The sequence below is a fragment of the Branchiostoma lanceolatum genome, chromosome 13 (assembly GCF_035083965.1).
Source record: "Branchiostoma lanceolatum isolate klBraLanc5 chromosome 13, klBraLanc5.hap2, whole genome shotgun sequence".
NCBI classification, from domain to species: domain Eukaryota; kingdom Metazoa; phylum Chordata; class Leptocardii; order Amphioxiformes; family Branchiostomatidae; genus Branchiostoma; species Branchiostoma lanceolatum.
Window position 1 is genome coordinate 13,152,618 of NC_089734.1, and position 23,518 is coordinate 13,176,135.

At 39.4% G+C, this 23,518-nt stretch overlaps 1 protein-coding gene and 1 long non-coding RNA gene across 2 annotated transcripts; both read right to left on the bottom strand.

Annotated features, from left to right (window-relative positions):
- Positions 1-1,456: 1,456 nt before the first annotated feature.
- Positions 1,457-3,156, bottom strand: LOC136447945 (high mobility group nucleosome-binding domain-containing protein 5-like). The gene is made up of 3 exons (XM_066447084.1): positions 2,531-3,156; positions 2,217-2,303; positions 1,457-1,873 (listed from the first exon to the last, which is right to left on the bottom strand). The coding sequence occupies exons 1-2, from the start codon at positions 3,069-3,071 to the stop codon at positions 2,218-2,220; spliced, it is 627 nt and encodes a 208-aa protein (XP_066303181.1). The 5' UTR covers positions 3,072-3,156; the 3' UTR covers positions 1,457-1,873; position 2,217.
- Positions 3,157-7,530: 4,374 nt separating this feature from the next.
- Positions 7,531-21,991, bottom strand: LOC136447948 (uncharacterized). The gene is made up of 2 exons (XR_010757804.1): positions 21,590-21,991; positions 7,531-11,152 (listed from the first exon to the last, which is right to left on the bottom strand). It is a non-coding gene; the product is annotated as an uncharacterized lncRNA (long non-coding RNA).
- Between the last annotated feature and the right edge of the window lie 1,527 nt (positions 21,992-23,518).

Sequence of the window (23,518 nt, forward strand, 5' to 3'; positions counted from 1 at the left end):
CCGTCGAACCTTCTCACTTTGGGGTCCTTAACCATGTAAATCCTCGTAGGCGAAATACTGTGTTGTACTATCTGCAAGTGCCAGTTAGCGCTACGGATGTCAGTTTTACCACCTCCCACTTAACTGCCTACGGTCTAGTCTGTAACGTTAAATTTCCTCTTCGCTACTGCATTGACGTGCAGAGCTTGTGCCCATTGGTGCCTATTTGTTGACACTAGTGTAGTGCAAAGTACACATTCAAGAATTCAAAGCATACATTCAGACACTACACCACACTCTCGGTACTAGACCGTAGAATTTATAAACTTACTGCACGGCATGATTGCTTACTCTGTCAATTCTGGCGTGTGCAAAAATCCAAACAAATTCTCTTTGGGAAAGATTTCGTGTGCTACTTTCACAACGTCTTTAGAATCCCATGAAGTTAGAATGTTTTATTGTGGTTGCCTTGATACATAGAACATGGCCCATATTGCCATACATATTTCATGCCACTGTACACCTATTTTCATAACGCAGGCATGGGCATGGTATGGTTTTGAACGGGAGAAACCCTTGAGGAGTAAGTTAACAGCCACCTAACGTTTTTCATACAAGTTAAATGGGCCGGAAAAGCTACTTGGTACATGGTTGGTTCTGTCCTGTCAACAGGGGGTCACAGCCCAATATCCTCCATGAAGGTTATGTACATGCCATTCTCTTACATAACGTTCGCAACATTTTTAATATATAGTGTGGAATGCAGTTGAGTTCGTAGCTCTGAGGTGTCTGAGGACCGTTTGAAATGCGTGGTACGTAAAACTGTTCTTCAATTTGTAAAACAATATGATTAGTGCAGCTAAGTAACAGGTCTATTAGACTGCGCTCAAAGTAGCGCCCCCCTCCCCCTTTCTCTCAGTGGGAGTGATACAGCACTTCTAGTGACTAAGTGCTTTGCACGGATTTTCAGCTTGAAAGATGGCGGTAAAGAAGAAAGAATTGCTGAAACGAATGACCTGAAATTTACTCCAGTCGTGCGATAGCTTGTGACGACTATGTTTGCACTTATCACACAAAGGATACATTTGAGCCAACATGTACCAGTCACGCAGACCATGCATGGTCGGTTACTCTGGAACCTTTCCGGTTGACAAATCGTGTTGAAATGCGGGCAGTAAAGAGGAAAGCACGTAACTATGGCTCCCGTCAAATATAGACAATCTCCTCACAGCCACACTAGGTAACTTTAAGTTTCATAATTCCTCAAGCACCCTTAGACCGCAACCTAAAAAGGTAAGCCCCAAATATATGCACACTTCAGATATCCCCTTGTTAAGAACATTCTTTAGAATAACCCGATAATATAGTTTCTTCAATTTGAAGGTCTAGGGTACCTGATTAAGTTATAACAGTTGCCGTTACAGTCTGAAAACGTTTGTCAACCACGTTAGTTTAAGAATGAAAAATAACAAAGATCGTCTTTTAGAAATTTATTCCGTTTAATGTGGAATAGTTTTATTTGTATGTGCGTAAATCACAAAATGTGAACAAATAATGGGTGTTTACTGAACAAGTAGACAAACAGTTTGTATTTGGCCTAACCATGAAACAACTTTATATGAAGGTTGAGTGTTATCACAAAGATAAGAGCTTCGTAATAAACATAGATTTGGATCAACTAACACTCTTTACCAGGTAAATGTACTATCCGCGTAATAAACAGGTTTGCTATTATCATTTATATACAATGCTTTTTATCCAACATTGCAATAGAGAGAACTAGATTCAGTTCTATAGACTATAGGACATATAATGGCCAGGTAATTATATTTCTTTCGTGGAGGGGTCCGTGTCATCTTTCGTCTTGCTAGAAGCACATAGCTTTGTTTCCAGTCTGTAGAAAACAAAATTAAAGATGTAGATATGAACATTTTGGCACTATGATTATAAAATAAACTGCTGTTGATATCCGAACAATTTTAGTGATATCTAACGCCAGTGCTGAGCTATTAGAATCACATCAACTGCACAGTATTACCAAATATTGAATATTCTAATAAGTAATGAAAATGGAGCGGAACAAAGATATAATTCAAGTTATTTTGAAAGACCACAGAAAGTTCAAAGACAGAAAATAAACATGATTGAATCCGTCATGCATGTTTAGCATGCATGTCTAATGATATCCGTTGAAAAAGGAGAATCAAGAGGAATGTCACGTGATTTGATACACGTACCTTATTGGTTGAGGAGTTCATACGCTTCTTCAATCATCCGGGTCATTTCTGTCAGCTTCCTTCTCTTCTTATCAGTCAGGAAACTGTCTGGAGAATAATTATGCAAAAAAATGATATTTTAAAGATAACAAGCATTACCACGTTTGTGTTGAAAAATTACATGCTCAAAAAACCTTGTCAGCTGTTTGATTGAAATAATACATAATTTGCCTAAATTTGTTACATTTTACTAGCACAAGCACACAAAATTCTGTGTATGTTGATATCATGGCAATTTTAACAATAATTGATAAAATTTGAAGCCTCCTTCTTACCTGATTTTTTCGCCTCCTCTTCGAGTTCCAGTTCGACTTTCTCTTCCGTTCCAGGTCCATCCTCGTCCTTTCCTTCCTTATTCTTCCTTACCGGCCCTTTCTCTTTCTTTCCATTTTTCTTCTTCTCAACATCTGATTCGGTGTAAATTGTTGCCTTTCTTTCTTTTACTTCCCCTTCCTCATCACCAGATCCGTCTTCTTCCTTGTTCTCTCCGTCTTCCTTGTTCTTTCCTTCTTTATCTCCTTTTTTCGGTCCTTTCTGTTTCTTTCCCTTTCCTCTCTTACTCCCACCTTCTAATGCGGTGAAAGATGTTTCCTTCTTTTCTTTTTCTCCTTTCTCATCATCACCCGATCCATCGTCTTCACTTTCCTCTTCTTTTTCATCCCCTTTCTCTTCTTCTTCCTCTCCTGCTCCTTTTTCATCTCCTCTTTCCTTCCATTGCCCTTCCTCTTCTTGCTCTCCTTCTTGCTCCTCTCCCTTTTCCTCTTCCGAGCCTTCATTCGCTTCTTTTTCTCTCGTGTGTTCTTGCTCCCTATCCATCCTTGATGTTTCGGTCTCCTCATAGGAGTCCTCATTCGAGTCGAGGTGCTGTTTCTTAGCCAAGAGCTGGGGAAAGAATAGAATGCATGTTACTCTGAAATACATTTTCAGTACCGATAACTTTGTATCATTAGATATGTCCAGGTATCGTTTGTATGCTTAAGCAAATTGGTAATTAAGCATACATCAATCTGTTTCTGATTGACAAAATTGGGTAATACGTGACTTCCAAATAGTCTGTCAAAAGTTAATCTTGATTTGAACATGACATATTCCCACTCGTCGTATTTTTGTGGGTGGCCATTGCTTTGTTCTGGATGCTCGATTCTACACACGTAAAGTTTCCTTTTTTTCCCGAACTTACGCAGATTAAGCATCTTGTTAATGGCAAGTAAACTACTGAACGTGATATAACACAAAAGGCGATGCGAATTTAGTTAATCACATCATTTGAATGTATCTCTTCACAAATATGTAGCTCGAGCAGTTTCCCACAGTTTACAGCACATACGATGTCTTACACCAATAAAAGATTTGTATTCAAGTAAATGTTCAATCTTACATTCATAAGACTTGTTTCTAGTGAACGAAGCTCTTCTGCAGGGTCGTCGGTTTCCTTGTTCCCCAGTGGTCCCCCGGCACACAGGACCAAGACAGACACTAGTACAGCAACCCTCAACATGGCGGTCTCTCCTCGTAGACTCCAACACAAAATAGTGCATCTTATCGGCCCACAAGGGCCTTTATAGTCGCGTTCCTTTGAAAGGTACATTCTTGATATGCACGGTGTTTTACGTCTTTTCATTTCGGGACACACCCCCAACTTCTTACGTCAACATCACCGTTTACACGGCATAGATAGGGGTTCTAGTCGGTTAGGATGCTATAGCAGCGTTCATGCGAATGGTGGCGCTGTTGATTTGTTTTTAGAGTATTGTCTCATTTCTAAGTCAACATTTTTCTGCTTTGCTAAGATTGACTTGTGTGCTTCTTCTTTGTTTGCTAGTATGTTGTTTTGTGTTTATTGTATACCCAATGCTAGGTGACTGAGTTTCATTGTGGTAACCACTGGGAAAATACAACAGCTATACAGCGCATGCATTTCTTCTATTTCACTTTGACGTATTCACAGCATTCAGGTGTATTTCAAACATAGGAATGGCGTGCAACATACGTAAGGATGATTTGGTTGTATACCCAAGAAAATATGTGGGCTTATTTTCTCTATACATTTATTGTGCATTTACAAATAAGAAAACATACATAAAAAAAACAGAAACATCATTGTGAAATAAGGGTTGTATGATATACATAAAAAGTTATAGAAACGTTTAATCATGATTGTCTAACTTGATGTCTCTTTTTTTAACATTTTGCACTAGCAGCCACATAATCCAAGCCCTCTACGGTACGTATACGTCAACCACACTCCAAGCGTGCCTTGGCCTTTTTATACAAAGTCATGGCGTGCATGTTTCCCTTAGAAGAGGTCCATAAGATCCACGCCCGCTCATTGGTCAACAATGATTTAATTATGCCACTCCTCAGCATGGTGTTACGATTTTCTTTATAGTCTCGAAATCACCAAGGTCACCGACAATGACGTCGGAAGCTTCGTAATATGTTACATGCTACTAACAAAATACCAGCTTTAGTTATATATACTCTCCAGAAATCAGTTTCTTTTTGTGAGATATATAAAAGATATAAAGTGTTTTTTTTCTGACGCAAGGCACCCAGGAGAAAATTGACGGTACAGGGTTAAAACATGTCGTTTGTTCACTGGGTGATCCTGAACATTCCATTATTCAGGGAGAAGGATGAGAGTGAAATATGCCACATTCGCTCGCAAATGTTGCCTTTCAAAAACATTCATTTAGATTGCTGACGGTTGAGACTAAAATACCGCGGTATATATAGACTAATGATATACATTATCGGAGTCCAGAAAAGATTAAGCGTAGTAGGTTGACGCTAATTGAGTGATCATGTTGTTGGTCTGAAAATCAGAGCGCTTAATACTGCACTGCAGCTGTTTTTGGACACTGGGAAATTATATTGCGCTGGTATTAAATTGCTGGTAGTCTAGCCTAAATGTATCCTGTTATAGGCTAATAATAGTTCTAAAAAAGGGATGTAGTATCAAAGCAGATTAGTTTATTCTACAGCTATTTTTGAATGCAAGTAAATGGTACCCAAAATTGCCGTATAATACTACGCGACTCGTAGACAACATAAACGTCGGATAGTTTGTATTTCTAGCTTATTCAAGAAAAGTTGCATTCATTTCTAATTAATCTTTACCTTTTTCTAGAATAACGTAAAGTTTGTAGTAAGATCCGAATCTACTCTGCAATTAAACAAGCCACGGGAAGGTGGCGTTACCATGCTATGTTATTACATTGTACACTACATACATACATAATATCTATACTTTTTGAAGCCATCCTTATCATAAATATTGCAAAAAAGCATTTATATCGAGGTGACGAACACAAATATTACGGTTTCCTTAGGCCTAGGAAGAACAAACTGTGTTTCCGATTACAATCCTACAAAATTAGGGTCAGAAGGTAGGGACTTTTGTTTTTTTGAAATTTACTTTACTGCACATTCTTACATTAGCTGTTCAAACCCTTAGTCTGTTAACAGTACAGAGTGTGGATGAAAATGCAGGAAGACTGTTCTAAAATTTATTACCCAGACTTCAGATTGAATATGTTATGTCCACTGACAGTGGTCGACCCAAGAAAAAGGTTTTTGCTAGGGTCGGTCGGGTAAACTGAAACACAACATTTTTCATGGTTACAGTTTTATTTCATTGTTGAAATGAAGTTCTCTGAAATAATAAGCGAGTGAATAAGTTACTGTCAATGTGATCAATATACACATTTCTGTATATGTATAGCCGGCATAACCACCCTTCGGCTTAACACACCAGCTTCGCAGCCGGCGCGACAGCATCTGGTTACATTATACTGAACGGCCTGTCACACCTTACATTTGCACATCTGACTGCAACCGTTCTTTAAAGCTATTTAGTGATGAGGTACAGTATTTGATGACAACGAGTTCCACTCTATTATAAATGGTCCTCGGAAAATATGAATTTTGAACACATCAATCATTGGTTAATAACTCGTGTACTTAAGATAATGACTATGTATTATCCTTTTCTAGGCTGGTATTAGATACTTCTCAGTCAGAAAGTCCACAACTTTATAAGTAATTTTGTACGTCATATTTTTCTTCTGTCTTCAAATGACATCCACTGCAGATCTGTTTTCATTTTGGTGACACTAACACCCCTGTCATAGTTAACTTGTTCGTGCATCCTTCAAAACATATCTAATACATGCATATCTTGAAAACTACTTCGTTCCTAAACTATAATATCGAGTTACGATTAGGATTTTTCAGTCAAGCAGAACAAAATAGAAATCAATGATAGTGAAAGGTGCATTAATACAACGTGACCCCCTTGACCGGTGGACTGCATTGCTACAACCTACGTTTATTACTTTACGTAGGAACTGACACATGGGGTGGTCTAACACGCCATGAAAAATACAGGTCGACTGGAAAATTCATCATTTCAACCATCGTATTGCCGCAAGTTCGCGGTTGACTGCAACTATGCCCTCACCTTTGGCCAAAAATCATCTCCAGAGTGTCGAAGAAAAGACGTTACAATCAACCTAAATCGCTATCACACAACACACTCCAACGCCTATGGATACAACCTATACTGCAAAGATGCTCTTCAATATAACTCTTAGATAATACTTTCGAAGTACAACGGTAGACAACGTGTTTTCTGTAATAGGTTTTCGTGCCAGTGGCAAAGATTGCAAGCTCAGGGTCGATACCACTAAAGATAACCCAGCTACATCTCGATTTGGTTGCTTGAGGCTTCTGTGGCCGGAAATTAAATGCTAAGGCACTCCCCTGGGCAAGGAACTTCTATAGATCTAAGGTTTGACAGATATCGTTTTTGGTAACGAGGGGATTTTTACAATCTTTTCTCAAGATCGTAAATCAAAAAAAGTTAGGTGGGCGGTCAAGAGGACTACAATAACAAAACGTTCAATGTCAATGATGAGGTGTTTTGATCATGTTAGCCATTATCTTTCCTGTAGACCTAGAAAAAAGGGCTTACTTTGACGAAAACTTTGACGAAAACAATACAAACTTTGAAAACTACAGTTATTTTGTTCCTTTTGTTACAGCGCGATTGTTACGTGTTCACTGCAAGAAAAAACAGTTTAAAGAAATTTTGCCTTCAAATATAGATAGATTCATTGTCGTTTCCAAACGGAATGGTAGACAGAGGAATGTAAAAATAGTAATAAAAAAAATAATAGATAGAGAAAACTAGAATTTTCCTGCAACATATATACTGTATGGCTATATTTGTGAATATTTCATTCAACAGTTGTAACAAAAAATATGACAGTAGTGAATTCATCATATCTCTTTATTCTGAAGTAGCAAATGAAATCAAAATCCTAATGGAGTCTATAGGTGGTACAATTGGTAAATAGGTGCCCCGATGAAATATCATATAACTTCTGTTCATACATTACTAATATAAGAAAACGTCTGTAGGGCTATTTCTTCTAATTGCAATAGTATCTTAATTGGAGTTTCTTAATTAGGAACTTCTAACTGAGCTTCGCAGTTGCTTGAATATGAGACAAACTGATGCCAGATTGCATGAATATGTCTTATACATATTGGAATAACTATGAAGTTGTATAACTATCTCAACAACCTAAATATGTTTACCAAAGAGGGTTATCATAAGGATTGCCCGGAGCACAATGCTTAATATATAGTCTAATCTCACTCAACCCAAACATAATTCCATTAGAATAATATATGATCCTGGGCTCTTTCGTCTTGTCAGTAATCACTACTTGATATACGTAAGTGATTTTATGCTGGCAGTAAAAGTGAATATAAGGTACGGATGCTTTCCATAAACATGCCCTGACACCGGTCCATCTTTTCGTAGATTGCTGTAATGATTTCCTCGAAAGTTGTAAACTTCTACACCTTAGGTAAGTGACATCATGACATCCCACAGTTTGCAATCATTCATGCCTCCAGCAGACCTCGTTAGCTAGCTATATCACCATAGGTAACATATATATAGTTACACGTCGTACAAGCATCCTAGAGACCTTCTGGCTTATCCTCTGGCACACAATGTCCAATATTTATCATTATTGATAATCGATATTGCCGCCCTTGATATATCAGGAGTTTTCCTGGTCTTTGGCACTTGACTAATACTGATATTCCTCCTATGATTTATGACATTTTAATGTATACATTTGGCCCTCTTGAAATACACCGTGGACTATGTCCAACTATAAGTGTGAACGTGCCACGAATATTAAGATTTCTCTACAGTCGTTGCCATCAAAGCTTAAATGAAGGGTTAAGGACGGTTTCATCATTTCTCAGAATGAAGTTTGTTACACCGATGTTCCTGGTACTGAATCTAAATCCATTTTGTAGTGCTAACTCACTCACTCTCACTCTGATCCCAGAGGGCGTGTGGCGCCTTGGAAGCTGCTTCTTTTAACATGTCTGTAGTGCTAAAATATTTGAATACGAAGGCTAAAGTATTGGTAAATTGGTTATTTCAAGTCACTCTCCGTACTTTGAAATCCCGCAATTTATTTTCAAATTCACTTTTACAAGACGTTTCATTAAAGTGATTGTGACACCAACGACACCAGTATACACTATTTTCTGATTATATTCAAACTTAATATGTACTTTTAATGAACATAGACATCTGTAGAAATTATATACCCTTCTGATTTTATGGCACATCGAACCTTACAAATCAGTTCCTGAATCCTGTCACCATATAATCAAATTGAATTTTTTCGATGACGTCAAACCGAACAAGGCAACCGGTTTGAAATCTGTAACTGCGGCTCGCCAGAAACATTATTTCCAGAAGCAAACAGTACATAATCATAATGATTACATAGAATTCCAAGATATGATAAAATACTTGCTTTTTCTGCTTCTCAAAAGCACAGTAGAATGGTGTGAGTTTCTTACTCATATGTCCATTGAATTATACGTATTGTAATGTAAAAATGTGATCAGGAAATGCTGTTTTATTGGTGTCATCGGTGTCACAAGCACATTAATAATTTCTGGAAATTGAAAAGCCTGTAGCAACATTCTTGTGCCTAAGTAACAAATTTTAGATTTTATATAAGGGGCAGCTATGAATAATACCACATTGCATATCGTCTGTTGTATATATTACAATTGATGCCTTATGGTTAAGTTACTGGGTACATTGCAATTTTTGCTGATTTCTAAAAGTGGCTTGCAGGCCAACTGAGCTCCATACGAATAAACAAAGGTTTAAACAAATATGTAAAGAAGTATCAATTTTATTAAGATTATTTCGGTGCTTTGAGTTATTTTGCGTTTGTTTAAGGTTTCAGTCCCAGATTTATATTATAAGATCCTGTGCCATAATATTCATATTAGATTTTCAGAAATATATGGCATAAATATGCATTTCAGCATGTTAACAGAGCTCGCCCTCAAACGTATGTCCTATTGTTTTGGTTCGAAGTATAAAAAAAATCTATTGACGCTTGTTTTTGTCAAGGTTAAACATTTGGGGAGTGTCTAAGCTTTCTCAGTCATGGGTGTGTTGTCCTTTTTCAGATTTTACATACTTTTCTTATGAATTTCATTTTCTTGCGTTGGAGATAATCAGTGTACAAAGCAGAATACAGCTGGCATCATTCGTCTGTTCAGCCGCGTGTCCTAAAATAAGGTTAAGCTCAGTTCAGTTCATCCTCTGTGAGGTGACACAAATGTCTCTACATGTCCCTGTCGAGCATGATAGAACGAAGTTCTGCTTAAGAGAAGGTAAAAATTGATGTCAAGTTTGTGTGCGAAGCATGCGATGTACAAGAGCAAACCGGAGAAAAGTTCAAGCAAATGTTGAAGTCTGTGCCTAAAATCAAGTACATGCCAAGTACATCTATCTTTAACCGTGACATTTCTTTTAGAATATCTTTGAAATGGGTTCTTGATGTAGACCTAACGTCATATGTTTATGTGTTAGTGCAAAATGATTATTGGCAAAAGATCATTGGAGAAAAATTACGGAGCATCCGTAATGCATTATTCCCATACGTCTAGTGCATTATTATCAAGGCATCGACATAAGTATCATTCTGCCAGCTAAAAGCACAACATATCAATGGAGACAGGCAGTCTGTGCAGTGTATACATTATGCATTGTTTATCTTCATGTTTGAAACACATTCTACCATGTATGCACATACGGGGTCCTTTTAAGTTGACAAATATTGATAAGGGACGTTAAAAAAAGCAACAAATCACAATTGTACCAACTTTACAATTCTGGCAGTTTACCTTTATTGTACATGTTGCCCCATCGGGTTAAAGTAAGTTTGGTTTGTGCTTTGGATGCCACCAATGACCCAGCTTTTTCAGTAGTATTTGAAAGACGAAGTCTTTCTATGTAAATATCTTAGGATAGTACGGTGTCAGCTTATACAAGTTGACGTCAAGTGAAAATCGCCCTATATCTGCTACAGTGGTGCAATATTCAACTTTAGAAAGGGGGATAAAATATTTAATAATATATATATATATATATCTTTTACGGTACTACTGTTTTCCTGTGTCTTTTCGATATTCTATCATCTTGATATGTTAGTCCGTAAACAATTCTGGACATGGGTCCGTGGTAACTTATTGCAATAACAATCAATCAATCAATCAATCAATCAATCAATCTAAGGTGTCGATCATGCATGAGGTCATGTTAATTCTGTTCTCCATTGTCCGGTATAACTTTTCAAATTAGTTCTTCCGCCTCACGTCTGATTTTGATATTGCAAGGGAAAGCTGTTAACATATGGAGGCTATGTCTTCGTGGGAACACCCTCTCTCGCAGCAGTAGTAGGCCAGTCCGGCCTGTTTCCTGTCCACGATGTGCGCATCTTCCGGTCTTCTGCCTTCAAACGGCAATCTGTCCACATGGTATCCAGTCTGGTCATCTGTGGTGTGAAAAATACAACTGACATCATTCGTAGTTCTTGGGAAAATGACAGCGAGGAGACTGGTATTCGACCGGTTTCCACTTTATTGTATTTTTCAAGAATGACAGAGATCGGACCACTCCTCCTTTTATACCTTTTCCGTGCCTCCCTAGTGCAGGGCGCTCTAAATTGAGCTTAAGATATTGACCAATCAGCATTAAGGATCTCATTTTGCCCTGGTTATAGGCTAAGTTCCCCTGATCTGAAGGTCTAGTTCACTATGCACTAGCTAGGGTACGTTGCTCTGTATGCCCTCCAGGTCGTTAAGCACTGACCTTAGTTGACAAAATACAACTGAAATCGACGGCGCAAAGGACAATTATGGTGCACAGTCAATCTTCTCTGATAATGACACGGAAACACATGACTAGACAACATTGACGTCAAAGTTATGACATTGGATATAATAGGATACATAAGTAGTAAACATGTCTATCTTTAACAAGCTTACGAGGTGGTTAATCCACGGATATCCTAGACCTTGTACCCCGCTGGTTTAAACGTGGAATTAAGGAGCCAATTTATGGGAGGATGAACAATCCCACACTCAAGGAAGGGAAGGAGGTCTACGAGTCGAACTGTCTGGCACTAGGGATCCAGCCTTGCCCACGAACAAAAGGAGGTATTGTCTTATTTAGATCGACCTTGTCTTGACTTTGTTTATTTTTAGCGAAGCTTTAGGAGCGAGCTTAATAGTATATTTTACGCCCGTTTTACAAGAATTCCCAGAATTGCACAGGAATTTTTTCTCTTCCTATTGCACTACTGAAAGATGTCTTCCTTTTATTTGCATATCAATGTGCATAGATCGCGGTTATTGGTTTTAATTCAGTGGCAACACTGCGATTTCCAATAAAGTTATCTTGTATCTTGTATCTTGTTAAAACCTCAAAACCTGTTGATCAACAAATCTTGCTCAGTGTCACTGACAAAAAGTAGTGGATGCTAGTTAAAACGTCTGACCGTTTTCAAAATCATATCCAGTTGCTCAATTGAGTAACTGCTTTTTTTTGGCGTAACTGAAAACTAATTCACTTTGGATGCTGTCTGTACTTACTGTTAGAGACCTTAACTGAGAATAATCATCGCTGTCCGATTCAACCTCTTAGACTTTCGTTAGCTTTGGTCAGTCACCCCTTTCTTCCAATATAAAAGATAATACTTCTAACTTAAAGCTAGCTTTTACTTCATTATTGGCATTATCGTCTTGGACGTCATGCGACGAGGGAGCCTTCTTGTAAGAGAGATCCTAATCATTTGATCTTGGTCAATGACCCTCGGTTAGATCCCGAAAGATTGCCAGCGACGGCCAAAATACGTCCCTGCAATTAAAATGCTTATGATTTTAGTCCGGTGGCGTCTGCCAATGACCGTCGGTTAGACCTCAATTGATTGTCAGACAGCTAGAAAATGTTATCTAAATGATCTGCTAATGGTTTTAGCATGGTAAGGCAGGTCAATGACCGTTGGTTTAGACCCCATGGCTCAACGGATTGCCAGGCAGCCAGAACAAATGTCGTTTAAGTGATGTGCTAATGCTTTCAGCTTTGTAATATCGGCCAGTCAACCTTGAGTGGGTATCAATGGTTTCTGTCATGGCCATGAGGCTTTTGCGATTGGGGATGAGAGATCAGTTTAAACATGTGCACAGACATGTCCCGATTTGATCCTTGTTTGAAATACTAACGTCAAAAGAATTTGAAAAAGATACGTTTTCTACCCAGGGGGTGTATGAGCTCCAACAATTGAAACCTTAATTATCCAATATTCATACGAGTTCTTTTCATTTGAGACATAAAAGTCACATCAAAACAGGGGATTTATTTTGTTTTAAAGTTCTGATTGAATACCTTGGGCATTTAGTTTATTTCATAAGAAACGGGGTCGGATCAATCGAAATCCCTTTGATATTAAGGAAAAGGAGTCTTAAATGTTAACCACAATGTCTGTCCAATCAAAATATTTGAGCCGTATTTCTTAAGATATTTTGCAACGGGTTAGGACAAAGATTAAGATTGATTTATCTTTTTAATATGGAAATAATGTGGGTTATATATGATTTGTATATATTGTGAGTCATGGCTTTAAGAGTTGTGTATAACAGATTGTGATTAAAACCAATGTACTGACGAAGCTGCAAAAATTAGCCTTAAGGCTACCGACAGCTTTTAACCCGTCTTGTGAAAAGTACATGTCTCCGTGGCGCAAGCGGTAACGCAACCCCGCTGCTTCGCCATCTGGATCAAATTCCGTGAATCCTGGGACCCGAGTTCGATCCTCGGGTCGGCTCAGCTCGGACATGTTGTAAGGGATTGCGTTCGTCATTTCTGATGGTGACGTAAAGCCGGCGGCCCCGTGTATGAGGGAGCTTCTGGCGTACGCCTTGAGCGTCGAATCTCTGCACCTAACAGAACCCAACACACTTATCGAGAAGAGTAGGGGGGACCCGGTATGCTTGGCCAAAAACGCGAGTACACCACTCGCCACTTGAAAAAGCATCATGCTTCACTTCAATTGAGGATGTCTGCTTTACTTTTACTTACTGCGAAATAATAAGCCAGTCTACCACGACTGCTATAGAAGATAACTACACAAAGATGCTATTTTTGTCCCCATTGATCAGATGTCTACATTGATAGACTAGCCTGAGCCTTACTTTACATTGTTAGTCGAAAGGCATGTTATTTAAAAGATTGATCAGAGGTTTACTATAACTTTCAATATTAGCTACAAGGTTTTTAGACAACCACCACCAAATTTGGAATACCAGATACGTGTTTCCTGTAGATTTAGGCCTTAGAGGAAAGAAAGGTCGTCTTGTCTTCAAGATTACATGTACAGAAGAATCAATGTATCATACCACAAACAAGAGTTTTGAGATCTTGCCAACGTCTTTAGAGAAAATGTGAAAGGAATGACGCACACTAAGGTCCTGTGAATCAACGGAGTATGAATATATAACGTATCACCTTTTGTTAAGGACATCGACTTGATTATACCTGACATTGCTAAGTCAATTCCTTACTTGGTCTTGATTTGTAGCAGAAACATGCCATTTAGGTAAATTATTCAAATAAAACATGAATAGACAGGAAATCAACTACTAAAATAACTAAAAGAAAACGAGGAAAGCTAATAATAAATAAATAAAGTTAAGTACGGCACAGCAGTTTATTTTGATATTATCTATGGGTAAAATAACGGAACATCCGTTATAATTAGATAGCAATAAAGATAATGAGAACAATCGTATGATAACTTGTTTAAAACAAGACCATTTATCTTAGTAATTAGTAACGGTTAGTGCAATGCTTTAGGTCGAAATCAAAATCAGCCATCTTCATTTTCTAGGCAAAAAACAACAAGGTACTGCCTTGGTTGTAGATTTAGTTTATGCGTGAGTGTGGGTACGTCCCATCATCAGTCGACGTGCTTTCACTACGGCGGGGTTATACCACCCTTTTTATGGGGTGACATACCCTTTTGTTGGCTATCATACAAGACGGGGATGCGCCAGGTCTCCCGTCCGGGTGAATGATGTAAATCACCGTATGGCTGATACGAGATGGAGGTTCGCCAGGCCTCCATCTGGGTGATTTGTAGTGAATCACCAACTCCAGACAGAAGGATTTGGACCATCACACACCGGGGCATGCCCCTACTCTTTTTCGAAAGGTGTGGTGGGTTCTTTTACCCGCGCGAGGGACGTCTCTGACCCGAGATGAGCTAGGTACTCATTTACACCTGAGCAAAGTGAGGAAAATCGTGTTGAAACAAGTGCCTTTCCCAAGGGCACAACGTCGGGGCGCAAGTTCGGACATGTTCCTGGGCACAACCCGGGGTCCATCCCGGGTCCCATTGTTTGACAGCCGCGCGCTCTACCACTTACGCCACACGACGCCACAGTGGGTACGTCCCTTAAGAGACTAAATCTTATCACCTGTGCAATGGAGAACGTCAACAACATCATTCTTCGTGTAACCCCTTTGACACTTACTTTGTTTTGCTTTTAACTTGCTGTTACCATATAGGGGGATATCGGTGGCTTGATGACGCACTTTGGCGGCAATGACGTCAACACTTTATGGTAAGAAGCCAAAATAGAAGAACTATTTAAAAAAAACGTCTCAAAGGCGTTAACGTGTCTCCATATATGTTTAAAGAATCATAAAGGTCTTGAGAGAGGGTTACGTACGTACTTTGGAAAAAAATACTTTATCAAACACATCAAATAGGCCACATCAAGTAGGTCCCTACGTTACAGCTAAAACAAATCTTTTAACAGTCCTTGATCTCGAAAAATCCTCTCTAAATGCTAATGTTGTTATAATCAGTAACTGATTGTTTCATCGTAATGTATTAAACATTAGTGTATATATCAGATGTACGTGTACGGCACTTCCTGGTGAAATGCCCACGATGTAAAAGTTTTCGTCGTTTAATTAACTACACCCAGTACGTATGCTTATTTGTATGGTCGTGAAACTTTACGAGTAACAAATTAAATGTCAAAAAATATTGACAACTACTTTTATTGGCTTTCTCGTCATATATTTCCATGTGTCATTTCTCCTGTGTTTGTGAACTGTATCACGTTCTAATACGTAAAAAAATCCCTATGTCAGAAGTCACCTGTCAAAAAACATGCCATAACTTGTTTTTGGGCGTAAAAATACCTTCATGTACAAGTCAGATTTGAGATACAATCATTTAGGCCGTAAAGCATGAGAAGAAGCATATCTGATAGACCCTAAGGTCTTCGTACGGAAGCCGCTATCCGTCAAACAGGCCGACTGCCGATTCTGATTAGTACCTACTCTCGCGGGGCGTGACGAGCTGGGACCCTGTCGCCAATCTTCAATCGAACATCAAGGTAAAAAAGTTCGTTGCCCTGAGTCCCGATTCGCTAGTTTCAGCCGGTGTCAAAATCTACGGCCTTTATCGACAACTGCGTTGTTCTGGACCCTCTGAGACCTAACCGGAGGTTACCGCTTTCTTCCGTACCGTGTTAGCTTGCTGGTATTGTTTAAAAGATGCTGGCAAACAGGATGACCATTCTTCCAGTTGGTTACTCTTTTACAAAGCGTTCAAAATGGTTGCCCTGTTTTGACGTCAACCGTAATGGTATTGTTAAGCATCAAAGGAAGAATATGTATGAATGCACAGTACATTAGATATATTAGCAACATTCATATTTAGCGAAATTGTTTCCGCCACGACAAATGTGCTTTCTTGTTGTACATCTTTTTCCAAGTGAGTGACGTACTACTCTAATATAATCACGTGTGTTGTGTTTATCTAGAGCGCGCTTAAAGTTGCCAAAATCTGCCTCATCCGGAGTTTCAGACGTCATAGGAGCTGTTTCCACCATGAAATTATGTAGATTTGAGATTGCTAACCCCTTTGAAGTTTCGATCAAATATCTGCGGGTAACTAAGTTACGACGAGCTCTTGGCACGCTAGGAAAGATCATTAGCAAGAAACTACTCTTGATGTGTTTTTCCCCATTCCGCCAGTAACCAAAAACTACATCATGAAAATGAAACGATTTTGAAAGTATTACGTTTGGTTTATGATTAAAACTAGTTAAAATATAACCATGTTTTTCATGCACTTTGAATTGGAAAAATGCAATTGCACACAATTCACCTCGGCGGTGTACTAATATCAAATAGCTTGTGGTTTATTGCATGCAGTGCCTTCCGACTGCATTGCATAAGCTAGAAAATTCAACACTTTGATATGTATAATTTCTGATAGATGCAGGTTAAAATTCGAAATTTGACAACTTAAGCTTTACTAGCTTTGCCTAAGCTAGAACATTCAATACTTTGATATATGTTTTATATCTGATAGATGTAGATTAAAATTCAAACAGAGTTGACAACTTTATCTTTGCTAGCTTTGCTTAAGCTAGAAAATTCAATACTTTTATATCTGTTTTATTTGTGAAAGATGTAGATTAAAATTCAAACAAAATTTGGCAACTTTAGCTTTGCTTAAGCTAGGAAATTCAATACTTTTATATATGTCTTATTTGTGAAAGATGTAGATTAGAATTCAAACAAAATTTGACAACTTTAGCTTTGCTTAAGCTAGGAAATTCAATACTTTGATATTTGTTTTATTTCTGATAGATGTAGATTAAAATGCGAAATGTGACAAACTTTAGCTTTGCAGGTTCCCTGATGTTTGTATCTTAGACAACAACGACCCCACAACCTTTGGAGTTGTCACAAAGCTCCATGGAGCTAATTTGTCAAAAGACATTTAAGGACATGCCGTCAAAAGTGACAAATTCTTCTAATTGGATCTTCTGACAGCCAGAACAGTTGGTCGAGGATCAAAGTCAATCTCGTTGGGATTAACTTAAGATAAGACAGCTTTTGGAAATGACGTCAATGATAAGATACTCGCTATCAATAAACAGTCACTCTTCAACTGGCAGGGCCCTAGGGAGTACTTCCTGTTGTCGGCTCTCTCTTGCTAGCCCTTTCTGAATCGTTCAGTGTGGCCAGTAATAAGATTAATCAAGGTAGCTCTATATGCTAATCCCATCAAGATATCTTATCATCCAGTTTTCAGAACCATTTCACTTCCATTTGAGCCTGATTGGCCAATAATCAAATTAATCTCTCTATCAATCATCAAGACCGAAATCAGTTTAAGTATTACGACCTTATATACACCGTGACGTCATTTCAAGCTTATTTTTCGGACCACCTAGAAATATACTGCTGAGTTCAATTATTCTACATGTAACTCAATGAAACATGCGTGCATGTACATCATAGTAATGACGTCATGGCGTCTGACAACACTCACACGTCCAGTTTTTTTAAAGACCACAACTACAAAGAGCACACCTCGTCATTCATTTAAGGAGAACGTCACACCAGTCTGAAAAATTCATCTGTAACTGTCGGAGAGCAAAATTTATCTGTAAATGTAAGAGAGCAATCTTTCAGTGACAAACAGAATGGAATGAATGGTAAAAATAACAAGAAATTGCACTGAAAAGTTGAAAGGTTTGGCCTTTTACATGAGGAAAAAAAATTAAAATACCCCACCTCTAGATTGTCATCTTTGCCAGTTCGCCCCTAAACTTTATACACATTTACCAATTGAATGTGACGAGATTACAATAAAAATCAAACTTTTGTTCCCTTGCCAAACTCATATGTGATCTCCTGCCACGCCCCGGTATTAGTTGTGACGTGGCAACAACCGAGATCAAAGGAAAAGGAAATGACGTAATCTTGTACCAAGTCAAGTTCAGCTCTATTTCGTCCGGTGTAGCACAAGGGACGATGTGAAAACGGACGTCAACTTGACACGACCAGATGTTTGGCAAGATATGACGAGGGAATTACCACAGAAAATGCTTTTATAAGGCTTCAATGTCTGGGCAATCTGGCAGGTTTAGACCTTCTGGTTCAAGCTTCAGGATACAGGACGTTTCAAGAAAGAGCTTTGGTGATTTGATACGCTTAGTCCGATGCCTTCGCCACTTTACCGTCTCATGGCCTTGTCTCAATAATTGGCTCATTGGCGTTTTGTAACTGCAAAAGTCGACGATTACTATGATCTTGTTTCCATTAATGGTTCAGTGATGTTTGTAGGTGCAAATGTCTATGATTACTGCGGCCTTCTCAACGTTACTATGAACAACTCAATGATGTTTTGAATGTACAAAAGACGATCATTAAAAATAATAAGCTCATTGCAAGTTCTTGCCCGGAGGATAATGGCAAGTACATGTAACATGAAGAAAAGGACGGACAGATAATGAGTAACGACCTTTCCTTCAGTTTCTCAGTGTTGCTAATAACACACGACATTTCGCCTCAAGCCAACCTGAAGGCAACCAATTACTTGTACATGTTTGAACGAATTTGCGTTATTAGCGTTGCCAGGGTGAAGGTGATGATTGAGTTTTTGCTGTCATATGTCGTGACTCAACAAATTTCCTTGACCTAATTTAATTGTAAACACATGAAAAGAGCTCTATCACGTGTCTTTTCTCTGTACCTACACGTGCGAAATCTATTTACAGTAAGATTGTTACAACACTATGGAGTCAACCGCCAATCCTGCTGCTAGGAGACTGAACAAACAGATTTTGAAATCGTAGAACACAAACATTATTATTATTAATCTTTAGGGTGGTCCCTTCAGTTAACTATGTAACTGATTGCCAAGGGAGCCCGTCCGGGTGAATGGTGTAAATCACCGTATGGCTGATATGAGATGGAGGTTCACCAGGCCTCCATCCGGATGATTTGTAGTGAATCACCAACTCCAGAGAGAAGGATTTGGACCATCGCACACCGAGGCATGCCCCTACTCAAAAGGTATGGCAGGTTCTTTTACGTGCGCGGGGTGTGGCTCTCCCCAAACACGGGACCTCCATTTAACGTCCTATCCGAGGGACGCCCCTAACCCTAAATGAGCTAGGCACTCATTTACACCTGAGTGAAGTGAGGAAAGTCGTGTTTAGTGCCTTTCCCAAGGGCACAACGTCCGGGCGCATGTCCAGACATGCTTGGGGGTAGGCCGGGTTCGAACTCGGGTTCCCTTGTTTTACGGCCGAATGTTCTAGCCGCTACGCCACACGACGCTATGATATCAATGGTAGTCATTACGGCACGTCATCATCTGAAGAATCATCTGAATCTACTGAAGAAAGAGACCAACGGTGTCTGGAAGCTCAAGAAATAGAAAGTCAGTAGACGCCTGTAGACCAAAATCATCAACGACGAATGTGTTAAAATTATGCCCATGACCCATGTCTTATGGACCACTCTTTGCCACTTTGGCGAGCTCTACTTTTGGATCGACATCAATCTGGGATTACTTATCCACCACCCTTGTTAAGTCGTAACTCTCGGTTCCTTGTGTTCACTAAGTATGTCTTAAACCCTAGACGAATTTGCAGACGTCAAATACTGATCCTTAGGGCTCAACGGTGACGCAATTGTTCCCCTAAGGTATCACCTAAGTGCGATTGCAAGAAAAATAAGTTAACGAGGCAAGTAGAAGTGCAGCAGATACGGGAGTGTTTTGTATGATCCTCGGTCTCAGACCATGTCTACTGTACCCTTTTAATAAGTTTTTTTTTTTTTCCGGAGAGCCGTAGATTTAACATGTGACACGCCTTTCAGTGTGGTTCATGCGGGTAGAGATGTATTACGTTATGCAAATGAAAAAGTGTAATGATTAACGTTTCCGCGGTTGATGGCTGAAGACCAGTACATGATAATGAATTGATGGATTATAACATTTATAGTGGTGGAATAAAAGCAAAATTGCTACGTGGTCAAAAATCATACTTGCGGATAAGATTGCTCACTTACATTACGTAAATGAGCAATTGTCTAATTTAGAGAAGTTAATTTTTCTTAAGTGTTCTTGACTAACCTTGATTTGATTCTAATTGCTGAATAAAAGAAAATACCGTATGTTCACCATTACTTTTACAAAAGTTTCCTTTGAATCTCTTGACATCAAGTGTATTTTTTGTTTCTTTTCTTATTAGGCAGGAACATGCTGCGATGTATTCACATTATGAGATTAATATTCTTTGCGGTAACAATCTGTGATTAATTCCAACTCTTATGTATCTAACTATAAAATATGCCCGTCTGTGAAGTAATGGGTTTCATCCAACCATACTGCATATGTAAAACGCATGTTTGGCGCTCTTAAGAACAGCCTCTACCTTCCAAGCAAACCACCTATAACCCTGCTTAAAAGTATCTCATTACCCCAGGGTAACATCTGAGAAAACCGTCTCCTTCCTGATTAAAATATCAAAGCTTTCACGTCAAGGTTCGACATCCGTACATCGACGTCAAGGGACAACATGAAAATTGCCCTTCCTGCCTTACGCGGTCCATTACATGTACAAAGGCGCTTTTCCAAGCTAGACACATTCTCTTGAGTGTATGTTAAGACCTCCGAATCAGACGTTTCGCTGGCTTGCTCGTAATGTACGTTAAGGGATGATAGCTCAAACGTAAGATGTTCCTTTCTTTAGTATAAGTGTATGTATTAGCACTTTACACGTAGCGATATATTTCTGGCGTAACAGGTGTTTGAATGACGCTTGACCGGCCAAGATCATCGCTCCCTGCCCCTTTAAAGAAACGCGTGGACAAGCTACAGAAACGTAAGATAGTAAAACTAATTACGGTGCCCAAGATCTAAGACAACCAGGACTCTTTTATAAAGAGAACCCTTGTAATTCTGACTTCATACATAAAAAAGTCGAGCATCTTTGATCACGTATCTCTCCAAAAGCTCAATTATGAGACGGCAGCTTAAATATTAGAGATTGCGAGTGCAGCTGACTCTTCAGTCAAAGGCGCAAAGTGTAAGTTAAAGTGAACTCACGGTGTTTAGTCAGACCAAGAAGCTGGTGAGGGTCTTCCCAGCCCCATCGTTTGTCTGCTGACCAGGACCGTTTCGATCGTGCGCAGGTACGGGCGACGAATCTTAAAAAGTCTCTACCGCAGTAGCGGGGGGACCTCTTCGATACCGGTACGGAAGCGGCGGTTGCGAGCAGAAGAGCGGCCACCACTAGAACAAGCAGCCTCATGTTCTTCCTTCTCTCTCTCTCTCTGTCAGTCGGTCTGCGGTAGCTGGAGTAAGTGTCGATGTGGTGAACCACTCACTTGGAACTCTGTTCTCACAGCTACAGAGGCGTTGGAGTAATGTTAAGTAGTCTCTCGTCTTATGCTTTACGAGATGAATACATCAAGACGGTGAGGCCTGGGCCAATCATGTTCACTCCACCTACACACTCTCTATCCTTCTACATTTTGCGTATACACGTCAGCACGTCAAAGTTGAGTAGGCGCCCAGGGGAGCCGCCAAAGGTTCCGCCCAAACACAGCTTTATGACGTGCAGACCATTCACAAACCCGTGTGAAACACATGTCTGTTATAATAATACATTTTCATGAAAGATCAGTGAAGGATTACGTCATTACACCACCGTCAAGCAACCTACGGTCTGCCAATGATGCAAGATCACGGACGTTTTCAACAACGTTCTTAGAAAGCTTGAAGATGATTAAGAACAATCTGCATGCAAATAGTCTCTTGGTCTCCTGTCAGCAAGTCTTTGAACCACCATTTCATCGTCTCAGATCTGTACATAGCTGCCATCAAGACCCCCGTTCCACTGAGACGGCGTCCATTGAGACACCAAAAATCTCATTAGTAGTTCAAAAGAATTGGGTATCGTTCGATTTGAGTGTTTCGTTAGCTATTGAATCCTAATTTTACATCATGCGTCATCTTCAATTCATATTGGCGTATGTCGTTTGCAAATCAAATTTTGGACGGTCAACGGTCTGGTCTCCACTCGGTGAAAGGGGTTGGGGCTAACCTCAGTGTAGCGTGTACGTGTATAGACCATGAATAACCAGCCGTAGCGGTGGTGAACTCCGTCTGCTGAGAGCGCTCTGCACGTCAGCTACAGGTGGAATCATAAGGCGCGGGAGGAGCACGAGCTTCACCTTTGACCAAGCAATATTGTAGGCACCTTATCAGCAAGACATTTGATGTTATTGCCTGAAAGGCCTCGCGTTAGAAATCTAATCTAATAATAACCAACTTGTTCAGAGCTAGGTGGTATTTGCGTAGCCCGCTGAAGAAAAGAAGATTGCGGTAGTTCTAATGAAACCAACGTGCTTGTGGGTAAAAAGGCTCGTAAGCAAGAGCTTTATCTCAGCAAAATCTTGTGTAACGGCTTAAGAAATACATGCAGAACAATTTGTATATATTACGCTAACTCTCTTTATTACACTGGGAACATAAGATCAACACATTAACAAATGTGTTATGGAGGCCCTTACAAGAATGTCTTGAGCACCTGGATATGTACGAGTGGGTTACTGATGTAGCATCTAGTAGATTTCTTTCAAATCATAGCCAGTCTCTTTTTTGATGAGGTGGAAAATTCTAAGAGTTGCTGTTACCACCTTCTGTTTTGACGCGCCAGACAGTCAGATATTACATAAGATATTTATATACAACAACAATGATAACAGCAGATGTGAAATCTCTTGACGTGATTCATGAAAGCCATCTGCGTCATTATTTGCCCCTTTGTTATTTGTTAGCCTCCTGCGCAGACTTCTTCGGTGGCTTATGGAGTTTCGTGGCTGGAGAGACGATCCCTCCTAGCCGCCGGCCTCACCCCAGTCACACAGAAAAATAAACGCCGCCGCTCGAAGAAGTCTGTGAAGGAGGCTATCATTAGTGATGTTTCTTTCAAGAAAAAATATCTCCTAAAACAAATTTTCAAGCTATAGG